Here is a 22,379-nt window from a genome sequence, read left to right as displayed (position 1 = left end):
TGTGACAAGTGCATCAAGATGTGAGGACAGATTCTGAATAGATAGCTCTCATAACCTGGCAAAACAAACACAGAAAGAAGTGGACGAGGAAAGGTACCCTTGGCGATACCTGGCACATTATCAGTAGCATGATCAAAGCCAGATAATCCGGCACCTCCACAGCCTCCTCGTTGAGACCACTAACAATTCGGAAATAGCACTTTTTTGTTATCTTACAGAAGTCATCTGTAAATGCCACAGCTTTAAGGGAAAGATCGGTTTTGCACATCCAGCAGGTCGTCCTATCCTGAATGTTGAGGCAGCCATACCTGTCAGTGAGCAACAGCACATTGACTCAGGTTTACTGACAGGGACGTGGCACGATGGCGTGTTTGCTTGAGGCTTACAGTTGATCGAAACCAAACGCACCGGGGACGGGCACGTGAGCCTATTCCGTAAATGTGATGACTAGCTTCAGCGGTTAGAGACGGTCACTGGGAGTGTTGCAAACCTCAAAGGCACCTGAAACTGTTTCCCTGTGTATGGTCTGTTACAGGTTGCTTGCAGACGGCACCTGTCGCCATTTGCGTTTTTCAAGTTTTGATCCTCGTAGAAAAATTGTTCCGGATATTTTGATATTTTTTTAGTTTTTAATCGGATGTGATTCAAGATACAACATACAATCTGTTTGGAAAGTGTTAATCTAGTTATGTAACTTGTTTTCTGTTGACGTGATCTGAAGGAAAGCTGTTTACTGAAAGAGTCTTGGATTTAAACATTTCGATGCCAGAGAAAGCTCAAAATGGGGACCGCCTTAAGGGCATCGGTGATTTCTTCAAGAAAAAGAAAGACGACAAGAAGTTCTTCCTCAAAGTTGGCATAGCGGTGGGAATAGTGTTGTTGCTGATTGTTGTGATTATTGTCGTAGCTGCAGTCGTCCCCAAGGGCAGTGACGAGGGTGCGGATGGTGGAGATGTTCAGGCCAGTGTTCAGACCAGTACTAGTAAGGTGAGTTATGCAAGGTGCTTGCATGAACCATACAGTTCACACGCAAAACGTCAACTTCGACATTTTCCGTTGGTGAAGGAAATAGCACAATTATTTTCCATTTCAGAAGGTGCGCTTCACACGTACCTTTGGGGCAGTGTTAAACAGATAATATGTAATAGATAGTATATATTATAGGTTGTTGACAAGAATATTATCAAAGACGATCGGTTAGAACGTTAATGATAGAGGGTAGGTCTATATCAGAAAAGACAGGTGAGTTAAGTTCTTAATGGCCAAGTGTATGTCATACATGATGGGCGAAAATATGTCATGCATGGTGGGCAAGTAAATTGTAATGCATGGTGGGAAAGTATACACCATCCACAATGGGCGAGTGTATGTCATGCATGGTGGGAAAGTATACACCATCCACAATGGGCGAGTGTATGTCATGCATGGTGGGAAAGTATACACCATCCACAATGGGCGAGTGTATGTTATGCATGGTGGGAAAGTATACACCATCCACAATGGGCGAGTGTATGTTATGCATGGTAGGAAAGTATACACCATCCACAATGGGCGAGTGTATGTTATGCATGGTGGGAAAGTATACACCATCCACAATGGGCGAGTGTATGTCATGCATGGTGGGAAAGTATATATACACCATCCACAATGGGCGAGTGTATGTCATGCATGGTGGGAAAGTATATATACACCATCCACAATGGGCGAGTGTATGTCATGCATGGTGGGAAAGTATGCACCATCCACAATGGGCGAGTGTATGTCATGCATGGTGGGAAAGTATACACCATCCACAATGGGCGAGTGTATGTCATGCATGGTGGGAAAGTATACACCATCCACAATGGGCGAGTGTATGTCATGCATGGTGGGAAAGTATACACCATCCACAATGGGCGAGTGTATGTCATGCATGGTGGGAAAGTATACACCATCCACAATGGGCGAGTGTATGTCATGCATGGTGGGAAAGTATACACCATCCACAATGGGCGAGTGTATGTCATGCATGGTGGGAAAGTATACACCATCCACAATGGGCGAGTGTATGTCATGCATGGTGGGAAAGTATATATACACCATCCACAATGGGCGAGTGTATGTTATGCATGGTGGGAAAGTATATATACACCATCCACAATGGGCGAGTGTATGTCATGCATGGTGGGAAAGTATACACCATCCACAATGGGCGAGTGTATATCATGCATCATGCCTAAGTATATGTCAAACATGATGGGCGAGAATATGTCATGCATGAAGGGCAAGTATATGACATGCAAGGTTGGCAAGGGTATGTTATGCATGGTGGGCAAGTACACACCATCCATAATGGGCAAGTATATGACATGCATGATGGGCAAGTATATGTCATGCATGATGGGCAAGTATATGTCATGCATGATGGACGAGTATATGTCATGCATGAAGGGCAAGTATATGTCATGCATGATGGGCAAGTATATGACATGCATGATGGGCAAGTATATGTCATGCATGATGGGCAAGTATATGTCATGCATGATGGACAAGTGTATGTCATGCATGAAGGGCAAGTATATGACATGCATGATGGGCAAGTATATGACATGCATGATGGGCAAGTATATGTCAAACATGATGGGCGAGAATATGTCATGCATGAAGGGCAAGTATATGACATGCAAGGTTGGCAAGGGTATGTTATGCATGGTGGGCAAGTACACACCATCCATAATGGGCAAGTATATGTCATGCATAATGGGCAAGTGTATGTCATGCATGATGGGTGAGTGTATATCATGTGTGACAGATTAGTATATATATCACATAGTGGCCAAGAATATAGCTCATCATCGGCGAGTATATCTTCGAAATTGGACAGTTGGAGAGTACACGTCATGTGTGAGACACGCTCATACATAATACCGGGAAGATATGTATATTCTCATATACTGATTGTTCGCGTAGCTCTGCTGTGTGAAGTATATGGAATGTTTGTTATTGGCAAGTGACCACGTTCAGTGTATCACCTGTCGACGTGGCACCAAATCGAGATATTATTTTGAGTGAATTCACCCGTTTAACGCTTATCCTAGCAAACCCCCATCTGTAAATGAAACGAATGTTTGGGGGATGACAAATCTCATGGCCACTTAATCAAAGGCAAAGTGCAATTTATTCTAAAGGGCAAAGTTGATTACACAAGAGCAAATGTGACGTACTAGCTAAGAACACAAATCAACGGAAAAGGAGACAAAATACACTGAGAAGGAGACTGAATACTACACTGACTCATAACATACGAATATTCCAACCACGAATATTCAGTCATTCATATACAGTCATTCATATTCAGTCATTCATATACAGTCATTCATATACAGTCATTCATATACAGTCATTCATATTCAGTCATTCATATACAGTCATTCATATACAGTCATTCATATACAGTCATTCATATTCAGTCATTCATATACAGTCATTCATATACAGTCATTCATATACATGCTCGATGATCCTTAGTCGACAATTTCGTTACTTCAGTGTATCGCGTACTATCAGTGACAAAGAAACAGAAAGAGGTCACGTGATCCAGTTTTCTTCTTTTGCCCTTTAACACGGGGTCAAGTACACAAAAAGGTCATCAGTAACGCCAACATCCCGCCGGAATGCTGTGTCCATACCCCAATGACGCGACACTTTCAGGTGTCCACCTGTATTCTATGGCTACAGTTTCACAAAAACAAAACTGTGTGCTATGACAAACCAGACTCATGGGCAGTTGGACGATGGTTGGTTTGAATACTCATGTCAATTGCAAAGCTTTTGATCCATATAACACACTACTCACGTTTGAAATAATCATCGAACAGTTTGCATTTGCATGAAAGGTTATACAAGCTTGGCATTCTCGAATTAGTCCTGACATTATGATGCAAAGAACTTTAGAAACCGGTTCCTGGAACGTATGTATGAGAGGCGTACTTTTGTACGTTTCCCTGTCTTTTCCCCAGTATAGCTGTTAGAAATTTAGCATAACAGGCATAAGGAAAGGAAACAACAATAGGTTTTTCTTTCAAGATATTTTACGTCAGGATTTCTGAATGTTGAACCCTAAGTTGAACCCTTATGCGAGACTAATAGTTGCGTCCCGGCATACTGCCGGGGAATTCAACACTACTGAACCTGGATGTGTGGATATGAAAGTGAGGAATTCAGGGCAGTTTCGATCTGAAGTCAGTCCTTACTCTGATGAGGACAACAATTGTGCAAAGGAATCGGTGGTTGTCACTGTAGGTAGAGACATGGATCAACAATCTTGTAAAGGATTTAGTGTTTATCACTGTAGGTAGAGACATGAATGAACAATCTTGTAAAGGATTTAGTGTTTATCACTGTAGGTAGAGACATGGATGAACAATCTTGTAAAGGATTTTGTGTTTATCACTGTAGGTAGAGACATGGATGAACAATCTTGTAAAGGATTTTGTGTTTATCACTGTAGGTAGAGACATGGATCAACAATCTTGTAAAGGATTTAGTGTTTATCACTGTAGGTAGAGACATGGATGAACAATCGTGTAAAGGATTTAGTGTTTATCACTGTAGGTAGAGACATGGATCAACAATCGTGTAAAGGATTTTGTGTTTATCACTGTAGGTAGAGACATGGATCAACAATCTTGTAAAGGATTTTGTGTTTATCACTGTAGGTAGAGACATGGATCAACAGTCTTGTAAAGGATTTAGTGTTTATCACTGTAGGTAGAGACATGGATCAACAATCGTGTAAAGGATTTAGTGTTTATCACTGTAGGTAGAGACATGGATCAACAATCTTGTAAAGGATTTTGTGTTTATCACTGTAGGTAGAGACATGGATCAACAGTCTTGTAAAGGATTCGGTGGTTATCACTGTAGGTAGAGACATGAACCAACACTCTTGTAAAGGATTTAGTGTTTATCAGTGTAGGTAGAGACATGGATCAACACTCTTGTAAAGGACTTGGCATTTATCAGTACTGGTAGAAACATACATTAACATTCTTATAAAGGACTTGGTATTTATCACTACGGGTAGAAACATGGATCAGAATCTAGTACATGACCTTAATTAACAACAGGAGCTTGTGCTTGTATTCATCAACATTGGAATATCGTCTAAAGGCAAAGTTTTGAGATGTAATTGCTGTTGACATGAAGTAGCATTATTGCTGCTAAAATAAATATTCCAGCTTATCTAGCATACGACTGCGTTGATGAGCGAATAATTCCACTCCCATTCCTTCGCAGCATTCCTTTGAAATCACCAATACCTTTCTCATGACAATCTCACTTTTCGTAAATCATTCTTAGGAGAATAATGTTTTACGCCTTCATCTGAAAAAGTCGACTTTCCAAAAAGCAGCCAGATCAGCGTAGAAGTGGATGATACATGAACATATCCTCTAGACGTGGAAATAGCCTGGTCACATGTTGTAGCCACGCGCTAGTGACCATACTCTCATTGCGGGTCTGGGATGTCCATGTCAGACATAATTTTGCCTCTGGATCCAGGTGGAGATTTCTGGAAACATTTTAGTGGTTGTGGTTGGTTTACTGTAACTTTTTCAGGCATATCTTCCCAGTGCCAGCATGGTAGAGGAAAGTCTGGATCGATACAACATATTACTACTTTGCTGAAACCCATGAACTCTTTCCGAGAACAATGCTAACGTACATGGAAACATGATGCGGGATTCGAACTCACGACTACCGGTGCCAGCCAACTTGGGACCTGGACAGGGTGGAATGCCCCAGTGACAGAGATCAGTAGCAGATCTTTGTTAGAGAAGCATTAGCGAAGTCCTGTCTGTTTACAATGGCGTGTCTAAGACAACAACGGTCTCCTGATTTGAGGTTGCCTTAGGAGCTCTGGTGATTAAAATCGCGAGGAAAGGTGATTATCTCACAGAAGGGACATGGATTCTTCAAGTTCCGGGATAATTAGATCCACGTGTTATCAAACAATGACCCGGATATGACGTAACGGTGCTAAGATTGTGATAGACTCCCATACACCTTGGCGTATTATAGTCTGTTTGTTCAAAGGTCACTGGGTACACACATTTGGTGACTTGGAAGAAGTGTGACTTCAGTAACACATTCTGTTTACTGATGGTGTGAAGGTTGTATGTGAAGTTTTACCTGCCTGCCAATCTTAAAACTCTTTGATTTACGCTATGAAGCAGTGAGATGGTACTCGAGTCCTCGTCCTCGCTGCTGTCGACCACTGGTTGAGGGAGTCGAGAAACACAGAAAGACATTATATTGCAAACTATATTGCAAACTTTCTCAAAACGATATCTGTTCATTGACATTGGTAAACTCAAAATCTTAACACACCTTTTGAAGAATTAATTATAATTAATTAACTAAACCATAAGGAGGCACGTCGGTGTATATTAAAGATCAGAGGTACTGGTGATCGAACACAAGAGTGAGTGAGTGAGTTTAGTTTTACGTCGCACTTAGCAATATTCCAGCTATATGGCGACGGTCTGTAAATAATCGAGTCTGGACCAGACAATCCAGTGATCAACAACATGAGCATCGATCTGCGCAATGGGGAACCGATGACGTGTGTCAACCAAGTCAGCTAGTCTGACCACCCGATCCCGTTAGTCGCCTCTTACGACAAGCTGAGTCGCCTTTTATGGCAAGCATGGGTTGCTGAAGGCCTATTCTACCCCGGGACCTTCACGGGTTCGAACACAAGAGGAAGGAATCAAATCAATACTTGTATTCCAGTATTTCAACATTCTAGTGTTCCCTTGTGATGACTGTTTGGTATGTATGTATGTATGTATGTATGTATGTATGTATGTATGTATGTATGTGTGTGTGTGTGTGTGTGTGTGTGTGTGTGTGTGTGTGTGTGTGTGTGTGTGTGTGTGTGTGTGTGTGTGTGTGTTCAGGTAGGTACGTAGGTACGTATGTGCGTACGTACTCACGCTTGCGTGAGTGCGTGTCTAGAGAGAGGTGTGGTGTGGTGAGGTGTGTGTGTGGCTTGGTCCGATTAGTGTGTCCAGGGACCCGAGACATAAACTGGAGAGCACATTTATCCATGTGTTTTCTCCGTGTGTTTTGTTATTGGTTACGCCAGGATTCGCTAGAGGTCGGTTACAGTATGAACATATACTGGTGATAAAACTTCGTTTATTAACTCAATTTTCGCTTTAACTTACCGCGTTGAGCCACGTGAGACTGATTATAACAAACAACATGTGGTCAAACCTCAAGGACTCATTCCTCATACTACCCATACGGGTGAGGAGATACCTTGCATGCAACATCTCTTTGATTTTTGCGCATTGTTCAGTTTTGTGATTATCGACGTTGATTGGTCGATCGTATATTTGTAGATTTTCACTTGATGCCGGAACTACTTTTACTCCACTACGTTCATTCACAATATATCATCGATACATTGACGATTTGACTTCCAGTGACACGTCTGTCTCTCCCTTCTCTACAAGATGCCCCGAAGCGTCAGTCGAATCAGTCTGTCATGTCTCAAATGATTCTTTTTTCCAATCAACCACGTGCACCGATAAGGCGTATTTTACCTGTCGTCGACGCGGACTCGGATTTGTGTACCGTCTTCAATTCCAGCGTTCGGTCGATCCCTTGCAGATTTTCACTGTTTTATATGCTGGCCTTTAAAAATGTACAGGTTTTGCCGTTTTGTATCCAACCACAGTTACCCACTTTGTGACAGGTTGTGAGTGAAGTAAGATACTACGTCAATGTCACGTGCAGATCTAGGCGAGATCGTCAAACTACAGATTGAATATGTTATTGTGCTGCTAAAAGTAAACTTAATCTATTCACTAGGGCTGTAGTCACTAAAATCGTCTACTACTGTGCCGTACTGTGGTTCGTAAGCAATTCGTTTAGGCTTGAGCAGTTTGTGTCATCCATGCATTACTGATTTAGTTGTAAGGACGTGCATAACAAGATGCAGCTTTGAGTTCATAAATACTGCTTTCTCGGTGTAATTACAGAATGGTCTATAAATAGGGAGTCACGAGGTACAAGTGATTACGGGAAATATGTCCCTCCTGAAATTAACGTTCAAGTCGCTTCTCTCTCATACTATACTTTTTGCAACTGGAAGTATTTTGCCAGTAATCATTTCGACGTATTGCTTTGCAAATTTTGCACTGTCTCTAACAGAATGTCTGTGGATGTTTTCAGGCTGATCCCATCGCCCTGGAGTTCCTTATTCCTGCCTACTACATGATTCAGCTTGGAACCTCTGTGACGTCAATGTTGGCAGTTGACGACGTCACTCAGAGTTACATCATCCAAGTCGACGAGGTCTTCCGGACTGTATACGTTCTTGTCAAGTTTAAAGAGGTACGGTAGCAATTCCTAGTGAGAGTGTATGGTTTTTGCTGCTTTTAGCAATATTCCAGCAATATTCCAGCAATACCACTGCATTTTCACAACGGGGAACACAAGAAATGGATTTCACTCATTGCATTCGTATCCACATGGAATCGAAACCGGATCTGAGGAGCGACCGCTTTAAAACCTAGTCTACCCCACCACCCCTTACACATTTCGGAGAAATTATGGATGAATATCTTTCTATAAATACCCGTGAAGGTCCGGGTTAGAATCAGTCTCCGAAAAGAGGTTGACACATGTCATCGTATCCAAGTGCAAAGGTCGATACTTATTCTGTTGATCACCGGATTGTCAGTCCTGAATCGATTATAAACAAACCACCACCATATAGATGGAGTATTGCTGAGTGTGGTGTAAAACTAAACTCACTCACTCTCTCACTTTCCATAGCCATATTCGTAGAAGTCATTATCCAAACGACATGTGTCCGAAAGGTATAATTAAAGTCATTAATTTCAGCTGAATTTCCAACGTGAGGTTAAACTTAATGATATACACGTTTTGTGAATGTTAGCTACTTAAACGTTTTGTGATAAGGTACACTTCATCGTTTCCTAACATAGTGAGCCAAATCTGCAGGTGAACTGTGTGTATGAGCCTGTATAAGACTGAGTTTAAAGTCAGCAAGTAGAAACATTTCAAGTTCACAGCAAGTTACGGATGTCTTATTTCTTTGGTTGGCATTTTGGACTTTCATTAGTCTTAATGAAGGCAAGGGCGATAACTAACATGGTAAAGGAATTGTTATCTACAAAGCATCGCGCTTTTATTGTTAACTGTTTCACTGAGTCTCTCATTTGCTGGAAATAAGATCACATTTTGACTTCCATGTTAAGTACACACCTAATGAAAGTACAACTTGGCGGTTGTGTCACCACCAACACCCATCAACCATGCATTGGTGTGTCCCTGTTCAAAATAACCACGGGGTTTTAGGTTGTTGGCAATGAGCCAATCCTCCACGGCTTCTCCATATCCAGTGGTGAATGGTACACCAGTCCCCAAATACATGCTAGTTTCCCATCGAATATCCCGATATATACACTGATAGAGATTAATAGTTGATATTGATCGCTATTCCACACCAACATTTAACTGAAACGATATTTTGTAAAGTTAGAGTTATACCTCCATTTACAATCTGATTAGTATGTGACATCGATCACCTGTAGGTGCAACTGGACATGGAAGATATTTCCTGATGATGCCAGTTTTTAGTGTATTCATATAGCATGATTTTAGCGACCGGCAATAAATAACCTTAAGCTCACCAGAGATACAATGCAAGGCTTCGCTGGAGGCTTGCTAATGTCCGCTATGATGTAATTCAACTAATACAAAATGTCGCCTCAGCTTTTTAATAGTTTCTCCAGGGTTGCTTTGAACCCAGCGGGTCAGCGGCACACAGAACTCTTTAAACATGGTTTGAGTGTGTTACATTCTCAACGGCAGTCGAAACGGTTTTTACCTGAAAGAGCAGGGTTTATTCTGCCCAACCCGTGGTGACGTCACGGGCTTGACCGCCATTTTGAAAGGTGATTCATGAGTAAAAGTTCATAGTGTCGAGTTCGTGCAGGAATTTAGCTGTTTGTGTGATACTTCTCAGATTAGATTTAGGGTGTGTATCTTAAAAATTGAGTAACAAATAAGTATGGTTCATGTACGTGATTAATATTAGGTTTAAATTGTGCTTTTAACTCTATGACTGTAGGTGAATTCTTGCACCGAATTTCTCCTGACGTCTTTAAACGTGAGCATGCAAAAACACTTCATATAGCATATTAGGACTTCTGAAGGCTATCTATTCTGTGTCTAGAGGTTTGTCAGCTGTTTGAAGGTTTGTTTCGGCTTACATGTATGTGTCTCAAATCATCGGAATATGTAATCAGAGGACGTCCACTTAACTACATGTATACCTATCATTCACGACGTCTATCTTACTCGAACGTCTGGGATCGCCATTAACCAGTGGTGTCTCTACATGAAACTCATCATATCACACAAATATCTGACAATACTCAAGCACACCACACAAATATTTGACGATACCCAAGCACACCACACAAATATCTCACAATACTCAAGCACACCACACAAATATCTGACAATACTCAAGTACACCACACAAATATCTGACAATACTCAAGTACACCACACAAATATCTGACAATACTCAAGTACACCACACAAATATCTGACAATACTCAAGTACACCACACAAATATCTGACAATACTCAAGTACACCACACAAATATCTGACAATACTCAAGTACACCACACAAATATCTGACAATACTCAAGCACACCACACAAATATCTCACAATACTCAAGCACACCACACAAATATCCGACAATACCCAAGTACACCACACAAATATCTGACAATACTCAAGTAAACCACACAAGTATCTCACAATACTCAAGTACACCACACAAATATCTCACAATACTCAAGCACACCACACAAATATCCGACAATACTCAAGTACACCACACAAATATCTGACAATACTCAAGTACACCACACAAATATCTGACAATACTCAAGTACACCACACAAATATCTGACAATACTCAAGTACACCACACAAATATCCGACAATACTCAAGTACACAACACAAATATCTGACAATACTCAAGTACACCACACAAATATCTCACAATACTCAAGCACACCACACAAACATCCGACAATACTCAAGTACACCACACAAATATCCGACAATACTCAAGTACACCACACAAATATCTCACAATACTCAAGCACACCACACAAATATCCGACAATACTCAAGTAAACCACACAAATATCTGACAATACTCAAGTACACCACACAAATATCTGACAATACTCAAGTACACCACACAAATATCTGACAATACTCAAGTACACCACACAAATATCTGACAATACTCAAGTACACCACACAAATATCTCACAATATCAAGCACACCACACAAATATCCGACAATACTCAAGTACACAACACAAATATCCGACAATACTCAAGTACACCACACAAATATCTCACAATACTCAAGTACACCACACAAATATCCGACAACACTCAAGCACACCACACAAATATCTGACAATACTCAAGTACACCACACAAATATCTCACAATACTCAAGTACACCACACAAATATCTCACAATACTCAAGCACACCACACAAATATCCGACAATACCCAAGTACACCACACAAATATCTGACAATACTCAAGTACACCACACAAATATCTGACAATACTCAAGCACACCACACAAATATCTGACAATACTCAAGTACACCACACAAATATCTGACAATACTCAAGTACACCACACAAATATCTGACAATACTCAAGTACACCACACAAATATCTGACAATACTCAAGTACACCACACAAATATCTTACAATACTCAAGCACACCACACAAATATCTGACAATACTCAATCACACGACACAAATATCCGACAATACCCAAGTACACCACACAAATATCCGACAATACCCAAGTACACCACACAAATATCTGACAATACTCAAGTACACCACACAAATATCTGACAATACTCAAGCACACCACACAAATATCTCACAATACTCAAGCACACCACACAAATATCCGACAATACCCAAGTACACCACACAAATATCTGACAATACTCAAGTAAACCACACAAATATCTCACAATACTCAAGTACACCACACAAATATCTCACAATACTCAAGCACACCACACAAATATCCGACAATACTCAAGTACACCGCACAAATATCTGACAATACTCAAGTATACCACACAAATATCTGACAATACTCAAGTACACCACACAAATATCTGACAATACTCAAGTACACCACACAAATATCTGACAATACTCAAGCACACCACACAAATATCTTACAATACTCAAGCACACCACACAAATATCCGACAATACTCAAGTACACCACACAAATATCCGACAATACTCAAGTACACCACACAAATATCTCACAATACTCAAGCACACCACACAAATATCCGACAATACTCAAGTAAACCACACAAATATCTCACAATACTCAAGTGCACCACACAAATATCCGACAATACCCAAGTACACCACACAAATATCTGACAATACTCAAGTACACCACACAAATATCTGACAATACTCAAGTACACCACACAAATATCTCACAATACTCAAGCACACCACACAAATATCCGACAATACTCAAGTACACAACACAAATATCCGACAATACTCAAGTACACCACACAAATATCTGACAATACTCAAGTACACCACACAAATATCTCACAATACTCAAGCACACCACACAAATATCCGACAATACTCAAGTACACCACACAAATATCCGACAATACTCAAGTACACCACACAAATATCTCACAATACTCAAGTACACCACACAAATATCCGACAATACTCAAGTAAACCACACAAATATCTGACAATACTCAAGTACACCACACAAATATCTCACAATACTCAAGTACACCACACAAATATCTCACAATACTCAAGCACACCACACAAATATCCGACAATATTCAAGTACACCACACAAATATCTGACAATACTCAAGTACACCACACAAATATCTGACAATACTCAAGCACACCACACAAATATCTGACAATACTCAAGTACACCACACAAATATCTGACAATACTCAAGTACACCACACAAATATCTGACAATACTCAAGTACACCAACGAGATTTCTGACTATACTCGAATACATCGAACAAAGATCTGACAACAGTCAGTGAGATATTTGCAGTAGTTGTCAATTGATTTCTGCGATCAGCGTCCTTAAGTCCAAATATCGCCACCCACCACCGATGAAACGCAACTGCTACTTTCAATATACTGAAACCAGTTTCTGGTCTTTATTAGGATTTCACATCATTTAATCACACCTGCAGCGTTCGTGTTAAGAAACTAGAAATGTGGGCAGAATGTCAGACTACTGGCTAACTCTCCTTTAACGCCCGGCAAGGAATGCTTCCGACTCCATAGCTGATTCGCAAAAACACTGTTCACGGTTTTACTGTAAATACGTGACTGTCATTTCTGAACGAGACGCACACAAGCAACAAGGGGCGGCTTCTGAGCAAATGTTGAGACCACTATAGCGAGTGCCTGCCAGGTCAGACCATGTGTCGTTTAATGGCCACAATGCAGGCTGCTATACCAAGATACGCTGTCTTTTTTCGATATATGTACACTGGCTACATTTTGTTTACTATTTTTATGTCTATTCTCTGAATGGAATTTAGAAGTGGAATGCATAAGAAAAGCAAGATTTATGGATGCCATCGTCTTAACTGGGCCCGTGAAGGTACGGGACAGAATAGACCTTCAGCAACTCATGCTTGCCATAAAAGGCGACTAAACTTGTCGTAAAAGGCGACTAACAGGATCGGGTGCTCAGACTCGCTGACTTGGTTGACAAATGTCATCGGTTCCCCATTGCGCAGATACATGTTGTTTATCACTGGATTGTCTGGTCCAGACTCGATTATTTACAAACCGCCGTCATATAGGTGGAATATTGCTGAGTGCGGCGTAAAACTAAACTCACCCACTCTTCTCAATTGTGAATAACACGACGTTTCGGGGTATATGCTTGAGGTCACCTGATAAAGGAGCAAGCATACAATAAACGCCGTGTTATTCACGATAAAGAAACATCCATAAATCTTGAAACATTTACAGAAATTATGATGCATTAATAGTCCATATAATAAAACCATCATTGTGCAGTAGTTCGGACTAGTAGTTGTAAACAGACTAGAAAACATACAATACACAGTAAGGTTACAACCAATCTTGCCAAGCATATAGCAAGATATATAATTTTATTCGTAAATAGTCTAATTGCAATACGACTATGAACATTTGTTTTACAAATTGTAATGATGTAGTAAAAGGGTAGGAGGTTAACTGATTTATATTACACTTCTTTAGTAATGGGTATACATGTAGTTCATTGTACAAAACAGTAAGACATATTTTGATACACATCTCAAATACAAGCAATGAGCCTACCCCGGATGAGACTGGGGTGTCGACCAGCACAGCAGCACACTGTATCCAGAATATATCTGAATAATCTATATGTATACTCTTGTAACTAAGAATAATACACTTACACAATTTTGCATGCCTTTTGTTATATTTCGCATGTTGTATGCCTACCCACATCGGAACCTAAATACGACTATTCTACAACACATTCAGACTCTTGTTTCATGCACACAAGAGTGAAGATGCAAAAAAGCTGTTTCTTAGTAATTACAAAAGCTTACAATTGATAAGCCTGGTTTAACATATTTATGTAAATAGGTAATGAATGAGATTTAGATAATAGCAAACACTTAGTTTACTTTAATAGAACAGGTTTGATGTACAGCAACATATAGATACAAAAAATTAAATATAAATATACAGAGATATGTTGCTCTAAGTTTAATAGAAAGTATTTCTGTCAGCCTGTCTGTTGTGTGACTGTGTGCAGAGTGATAAACAATAGGTTTTATTTGGACAGTTGGCTTGGCCAATCAGTTGAGCACTTCATGGCTTGGGTGTGTTAAGGGCTTGAGGGAATCATAACTTATATTTGAACTAACCTACCGATAAATGTATATGCACATCTGCAGAATAGAAAACACTAAAATAATAAAATCTCTATGTACAAAGTTGCATCTGCCCCATTTATGTATACATATATACACAAGAATACTAAAACAAGGTATATCACGTGTGACCGTCAAAATGTATTTTCTGATAAGCGACTTATAACGTACCTAAATAGTAATGTTTGTTTTTTGCTGAACAAGCAATTCATCAATGTCCCATCTGTTTGCACCTAATTCAAATATCCAATCAAACTGTATCATATCTTCAACCAATGAAAGCCAAGGACAAGGACCTCATTATGATATTTTTAATTTGCACTGGAACTACTTTTGACCCATCGCCCAATCGTGGTTGAATAACTTTGGACTTGTGAGAATATAAACCTATTCACGGAAATCAATATTGAAGATGTCATGAATTACTCCCAAACAGGAAAATAAGACAAGACACATGTCAATAGATTGTTTCCAGGTCTATTTCAATGTGTATAGTTTGTACATGTTACTAACGTATGTACTTTATCGTGCGTGGTGACGTGCAGTCACCCAAGTCCGCGAGCTTGACCGATCCACCTGAGTGTGTACAGCTGAGACTAATGAAAATGACAAAATAAGAAACATGTACTGATGTCAATAGATAGCCAAATGTTCCGCTGTCCCAACTCATACACAGTGCTGGCTACACAATGTAATGTGTATATGCATTTTACACACACACACACACACACACACACACACACACACACACACACACACACACACACACACACACACACACACACACACACACACACACACACACACACACACACACACACACACACACACACACACACACTCACACTCACACTCACACTCACACACACACACGCTATAATATTTCTGGAATGTTGCAAAAAGTGGCGTGAAATTTAACTCACTCACTCACTGACTGTTTTTGATAAAGTGGATAATGGAAGTGTGTTTTTGTTTCAGCGGTCCCAGATCTACATCGGTATTCAGAAGGAGGCCAACCAAGCGAGGACAGGGGTCCTCGAGAACACTGTGTTATTCTGTTTCGCCAGGGGATTTGACTCCAACTTCGATGGCCAGTATCTAGACGCAGATAGTTTCAGGGTATGAACGACTGAATATTGCTTAACGCCGCATCAAAAGTGTTGAAGGCATTTGCGGTGAGACATGTGTTAGTTGGTCCTGGAAGCAGTGCCGAGATTTCCGTCCCGAGCGCTTTAACCCCACAATGAGCTGCCATGTGAATACCATGATGACAAAAACAGTGCTTCCTTCAGTCACAGACCTAAAACATTCACTTGTGGTTCTTCCACATTCGGCCGTAAAAAATTAGGTTATGGCTAATTACGGACATGCAGATATTAACTGAAGCGGCCATAAAATGCTCGTAAACTACATTCCTTAACTATATGCCCCAACATGGATGCAGAGTTGAACTGTTTCAGCAAATGTACTGAAAATTCGACCATTTTGTAGTTTGGATATAATAATTCCATCATTCGGGTACAGTTTGTTTCAGATATTATCAGGTTAATGATAACTACAAAATCAATACAATACTTCAATGAGTGTATTATATATAACATTTAGATTATGTATATTTATGTTTCCTTCATATTGCAGAGATGTGTTAATTATGTCATGCTGGTAAACGACTATAGGCATGTTGCAACAAGTTTTTTCTTTGTTTCAGCGGAATGGGGCGACACAGTACGGCACCGTGAGCGGTACCAATGTCACCATCACGGTATCTCCAGTTGAAGGTCCACTGAAACTGACCGGTCCTGTGGCTCGTGTGTTCAACTCGTCGTGTGACGATCTACGCCCCCAGGACGTGTTTCAGTGGCGTGAGAAGGGTCAGTATGTTGAAGGCACCGTTAGTATACCTGTAGTCTGTCATGCAGACCCAGAAACAAACATATCCAAGGAAGTGTAGAATATGTGGCAAGTCTAGATTTCCAGTGCTTCTGAAAACGAAGAAAGTCTCAGCTGAGGCTGCTTTTGATAATATTTTACTTGTTATTATTATAGACTTTTTTCTGTAAAATATGTACATTTCAGAGAATAGTTATCTGGAACTGTAGCTGATCACATCCATCTGGATGCAAAATATACATACACCCTTACTAACAAAGTTCTAGCCAGAATTCCAAGAGCATAAGAATTTGGCACCCTTACTGACAAGGTTCTAGCTAGAATTCCAAGAGCATAAGAATTTGGCACCCTTACTGACAAGGTTCTAGCTAGAATTCCAAGAGCATAAGAATTTGGCACCCTTACTGACAAGGTTCTAGCTAGAATTCCAAGAGCATAAGAATTTGCCACAACTTTATATTTTGTCTTATGGAAATCACTCGGTATGTACATGTCCGCAACGATGTAGTTTTCGACATGAATCCTGGTTAATAAGAGTAAATAACGACATCATTCTGCAACACATGCTTGTCTGCCATGCCTGGGATTTGTTCCTCATGAATACATGGTATTGGCAGGGCCAGACATTTCAGCAAGATGTTATGTAACTATGCGTGGACCATGACATGATCAGTCGGATAGTATACAGTGTTAAACTCCTGTCAGCGGTCTATGACCGGGAGTATACAGTGCTAAACTCCTGTCAGCGGTCTATGACCGGGAGTATACAGTGCTAAACTCCTGTCAGCGGTCTATGACCGGGAGTATACAGTGTTAAACTCCTGTCAGCGGTCTATGACCGGGAGTATACATTGAACATACTGACATCACCTGATGAAACAACAGTAGGGAAGTGAGTGATTGGTTTGTGATAGGTTCCTTTCCTTTCCTTTTACAACATGAAACGGATACTGTTATACAACTATTGATATCAAGAAAGTGTCAACATGTTGATATCGACTACAATGAAAAAATGGCACTTTAAGTGAAATCTACTTGTTCGTGTCACGTTGGTCGATATCGATATTCACAAAAAACCTTCGTATCCTTTTTCTTGTTCATTACAAAGTTAGTTAGTTTTTACCCGCATCCTCTGCAACCTGGTCTGTTCTTTTAAACTGAAATGCGGTGTAACGAAGAATAAAACACACAAATTCACAAACGTTATAACTTCTTAGTTATGTTTGTTATACATCGGCAGAGACGGCGTGTGAAGGAAATCAAACAGTCCAACTCGATGCAGAGGACCAACCTGTCTGTCAAAATTCACGATGCCCGTAAGTAATTGTGTATGCACAAGTTTGTATTCCACACTGAAACCTGTGAAGAACAAACCCTCGCCAATCAGGACATGCACATTCAATTCATCAATTCATCATGTGCACAAATAAGTCCAGAGTGCTTTATGTTAATTTACACTGAAACCATTTGATCATCCGCCAGATATGTCTGATCTTTGAGGAAGAGCAGCATTCATTGTAAAGCTAACAATTTTCTCAGTGGGAAGACTTTTTAGTAAATTCAAAGATTACGTATTCCCTTTCGATATTGTAGTGATATTTTGTGAAGGCTTTATTACTCGATAACTACCAAAAGCAAAAGCAACAGTAGCAGATAAAGGAAGCCAACTGTAGGTGAGCATATCAGATCATCGCATTCAAGTGCCTAACAATGTTGACAACGGTTTTAAAGAAGACGCTCTACCAGCGGTTAGGCAGTTTACGATATTTGATTATGTTTGACCTAATTGGTAACAGTGAATCAAATTTTAATAGTGATTAAATAAGTATAATGCCTGTGATAATCGCGTGCTACAGTTAGGCATCGGCATGTTTGTTATGGCAGTTTGTTGTTACTATATACAACCTCGCTGTTGGTTTTATACAAGGCTTACGAAGGTAAGTATTTTTTACGACCGTTTGATGATTTCCATGTTGTTTTGAACGTTTCCTATCTTCCCGAAGCAGACTAAGAGTGTAGTCACACCCTTACTTAACAAGACTGGGATTTTTCTTGGCTTGATTGTAGCTCCACTAGTGGCTATGACCCTTCTTTGTCTATTGACTAATCACAGTCCATCTTTCATATCACGTGCATTATTTTCAAACACAGTAGGGGAGAAAGTCATCAAGTCATTTGACCAGTTTCATAAAAAATATTATGAAAATATTTAGAAATATCTGCCGAAGACAATTAACGGCTCACATGCTTTGCAAATCCTGCAACCGACCGAAATCTCCACCGAATCCGCCATGTTTTCAATGACGCAAAAGGCTGTTTCGTTACCCGATTCCTATTGGAGTATGGATAGAGCAGTTTATACAGCCAAACTAAACACCCAGTCCAGTCTAGTTCTTTGGATTTTTTTGGAGTTATTTATTTAAAACCCCAAACCACTGACATGGTAGTGGAACAATCTTCATAAAGCCCTTCTCACATGTCCTAACAATCGATTTTATCGTAACAAAAATACCTTACACCTCTTACAGCTGTAATGATTCCCTAAGTAAACACATGCATTCTACGTCTCATAAGCTGTCTATGTATCCTGAGGTATCGAAGGACGACCACTACATCGAAACACCGCTACAGCCATTTGTCAATAGTAGATTCTAACAATGCATGTTTACCTTCTTATTGCCGCGGGGGCGGTGGGGTAGCCTAGTGGTTAAAGCGTTCTCTAGTCACCCCGAAGACTGAGTCCATTTCTGGTGTGTCCTACTGTGGTATTGCTGGAATATTATAAGCGGCGTAAAACTATACTCACTCTTAGCCCCGTGATGAGGATTCTAGATTCAGTGCTACAGTCCGCCAACGACGTTTTTGTTCACAACAAACAGCCAGGATGCCTGAAATATTCATAAAGAATTCTGTCATGGTTGTTTCATTGCCAGTTGGTTCATATTTCAGCATCTACGACGAATCTCAACCTTTAACTACCAGACAAGCATGCAAAAAGTTCAGACGCTGCAACTCAATAATGGGCCAGTGTGACAGGGTGTGGACTCGCCAGAACCCCTACAAAGGGCAACCTTACTGCAACTGTCGCCAGCAGCTAGCGGACGACGCATCAGCGGTCATGTGTCCGAATGCCAGCATTGACCAGGCAGAGTGTGAATCCCCCCGAAGAAGAGCCGAAGACCTGTCCAATCAAAGCCCTTGTTTGTGTCAGTACAGGATTAGAAGGATACACCCTTATATGAGACGGTCACGTGATTCAGCGTGGCAGCTGGACACTCTGAGCGTCACTGGCCCTGCGCCGAGAAGAGAGCATTGTTCATGTCCACGAGGTGTTTAGGCGCCCCTAAATACCATGTGCACTATCTACAGATGTCAACTTGCCATGTTAGGTGTTCTTCTAATTCCTATTTTTATCTTCACTTTTTGACATCGTTAATGGTGGAGATATAATTATCCTGCAATACTGAGGATGATGTGCATATTCTGATACGACGAAGTTCGACATTGAGACTAATGTAACGTGGCGATCAGGGCAGCGGGAGAATATTAATGACATAGATATACATAGCTGCTACAGCTGACGGTTACCTTAGGCGATAAATAATAATTTAGTTTTGATCATAGGTATACTGTACCAAAGTTATTGATTGTAATGACTTACACTAAAGTCTGTTTGAACATGCCATATGACGGTGATATTGAACACACAAACGTAATGAATGTCTGATATTCCTGCTTGATTTATGAGGTTACATAAATACATGTCTAAGACTGTGTTCTAAAGATAAACAAATGTTCGGCAGGTGTGTGTCGTGTCTAAGTTGATTGTTGTAGCGAGGACCACTTAATATAACGGGATCGGGAGTTCTCGTAAGTCCGTCAGTACTTTGTATGAATTATCTGTACTTATTTCTGTGTTTCAATCAGAAAAGGTATGTTTACTTTCGATTCCTGCACTGCTATGGTTCTTGATATAGCTACTAACAATCCGTAAACTGAGACGATTCCCACAACTCTTCACCCACCCCCTTAACCATTCCCCCAGCACTTTAACCATTCACCCATCCTCTTACTCATTCACCCATCCCTTAACCATGTACCCAGTTTTCGAACTTGCACGTGCTGTGAACAAGGTCTGAGACCACATGCACCCTGTCCTCAACTTCACCTCACCCCCGTACCCTGTCTTACACCACAGCCTCTCACTCTGTCCACACCGTAACCCAGACTCAATAGTAACAAAAGTGCGGGATATTCTCAATATGTTGTGGAGCTGAATCAGTTCCGATGCGGTATTTCTCGATATATTCACGACACATCAGACAGCAGTAACAGTTCAGCTTTGAATACAAGCATAATTGTTCCTTCCGCCTTTCTGCCGTGTAAAATATAGCTTGTATATTTGTACATACATCTGTCAAGTGTATTCATCACACGCTACCCCTTAACCTAGTTAAGCTAACAGCTTTCATTAGTACTTTACTTCTGGCCATGAAACAATACACAATGCGTTAATGTGTTCGCAGTACATGCTGTGAAAGGATTGGCATTTTATGCATGAGTAACTGACATCTACGAGCATTCGAGTGATGGACTGCTTTATTCGGAAGAACCCATATCCCGCTGTAATTGTTTCTACTCGTCATTCTTATAAAAAAATTGTTTATTTCAACATATGTTACTTTATCCACTATGTTCCATAACTGGTGTATACACGATGTCTTCAGGAGTGAATAACGTTCCGCATCGAATCGGTATAGGCAGATAGCAACACGGTTTGGAGACATGGTGCCATGTGTTTCATGACGCAAATATTGTGTGCCTTTTGAGGTTTAGACCTAGTCTTTTGATATACAGTCTTGCATTTTAGTAGATAATTTACTTCCTTTTATATGAAAAGACTTGCAGCAACTTAAGGATAGCAACCTCTTTCCAATGCATATCTGCCTTTTACCCTTTTACCAGGTAAATTAGGAATCTGATATTTCCATGAATTTGTTTTTTGGATCGTGACATCCAATCTCTTGTCAATGATACTGTCAAGAACCTCGACGTCACTGATACTGTCAAGAACCTCCTGTTATTAATACTGCCAATGACCTCAACGCACTGATATTGTTCATCATTTCCATGTCACAAGATTGCATACATCTTTGAGCGATGTGAACTACTTGCCTTCTACATCCAGTGTTTACTCTGTATATATTCCTCTACCAGCTTGTATATGCTTTTCCTGTAACTGAGTAGGTGTGTATTATCTTCCTATATTAATATATCCTATGCCCATGGTGTTGTCAATAATAAACCTTTCCTAACTATGCTGTATTTTTGTTTAAAGAGAAACTACAGGATCGACTTATTGTGTTGGAAGTGAGTATGGTAGCTAGTTAGTGCTGTG

At 40.3% G+C, this 22,379-nt stretch overlaps 1 protein-coding gene across 1 annotated transcript; it reads left to right on the top strand.

Moving 5' to 3' along the window:
- Positions 1-762: 762 nt before the first annotated feature.
- On the top strand, positions 763-20,318 carry LOC137294295 (uncharacterized). The gene is made up of 6 exons (XM_067825296.1): positions 763-987; positions 8,224-8,385; positions 16,070-16,210; positions 16,800-16,962; positions 18,222-18,297; positions 19,931-20,318. The coding sequence occupies exons 1-6, from the start codon at positions 763-765 to the stop codon at positions 20,316-20,318; spliced, it is 1,155 nt and encodes a 384-aa protein (XP_067681397.1).
- The last annotated feature ends 2,061 nt before the right edge of the window (positions 20,319-22,379 follow it).

This window comes from Haliotis asinina, chromosome 8 (genome assembly GCF_037392515.1).
Source record: "Haliotis asinina isolate JCU_RB_2024 chromosome 8, JCU_Hal_asi_v2, whole genome shotgun sequence".
Lineage (NCBI taxonomy): Eukaryota > Metazoa > Mollusca > Gastropoda > Lepetellida > Haliotidae > Haliotis > Haliotis asinina.
The sequence above is the reverse complement of the archived record's forward strand: the minus strand, read 5'-3'. Positions and strand labels throughout refer to the sequence as shown.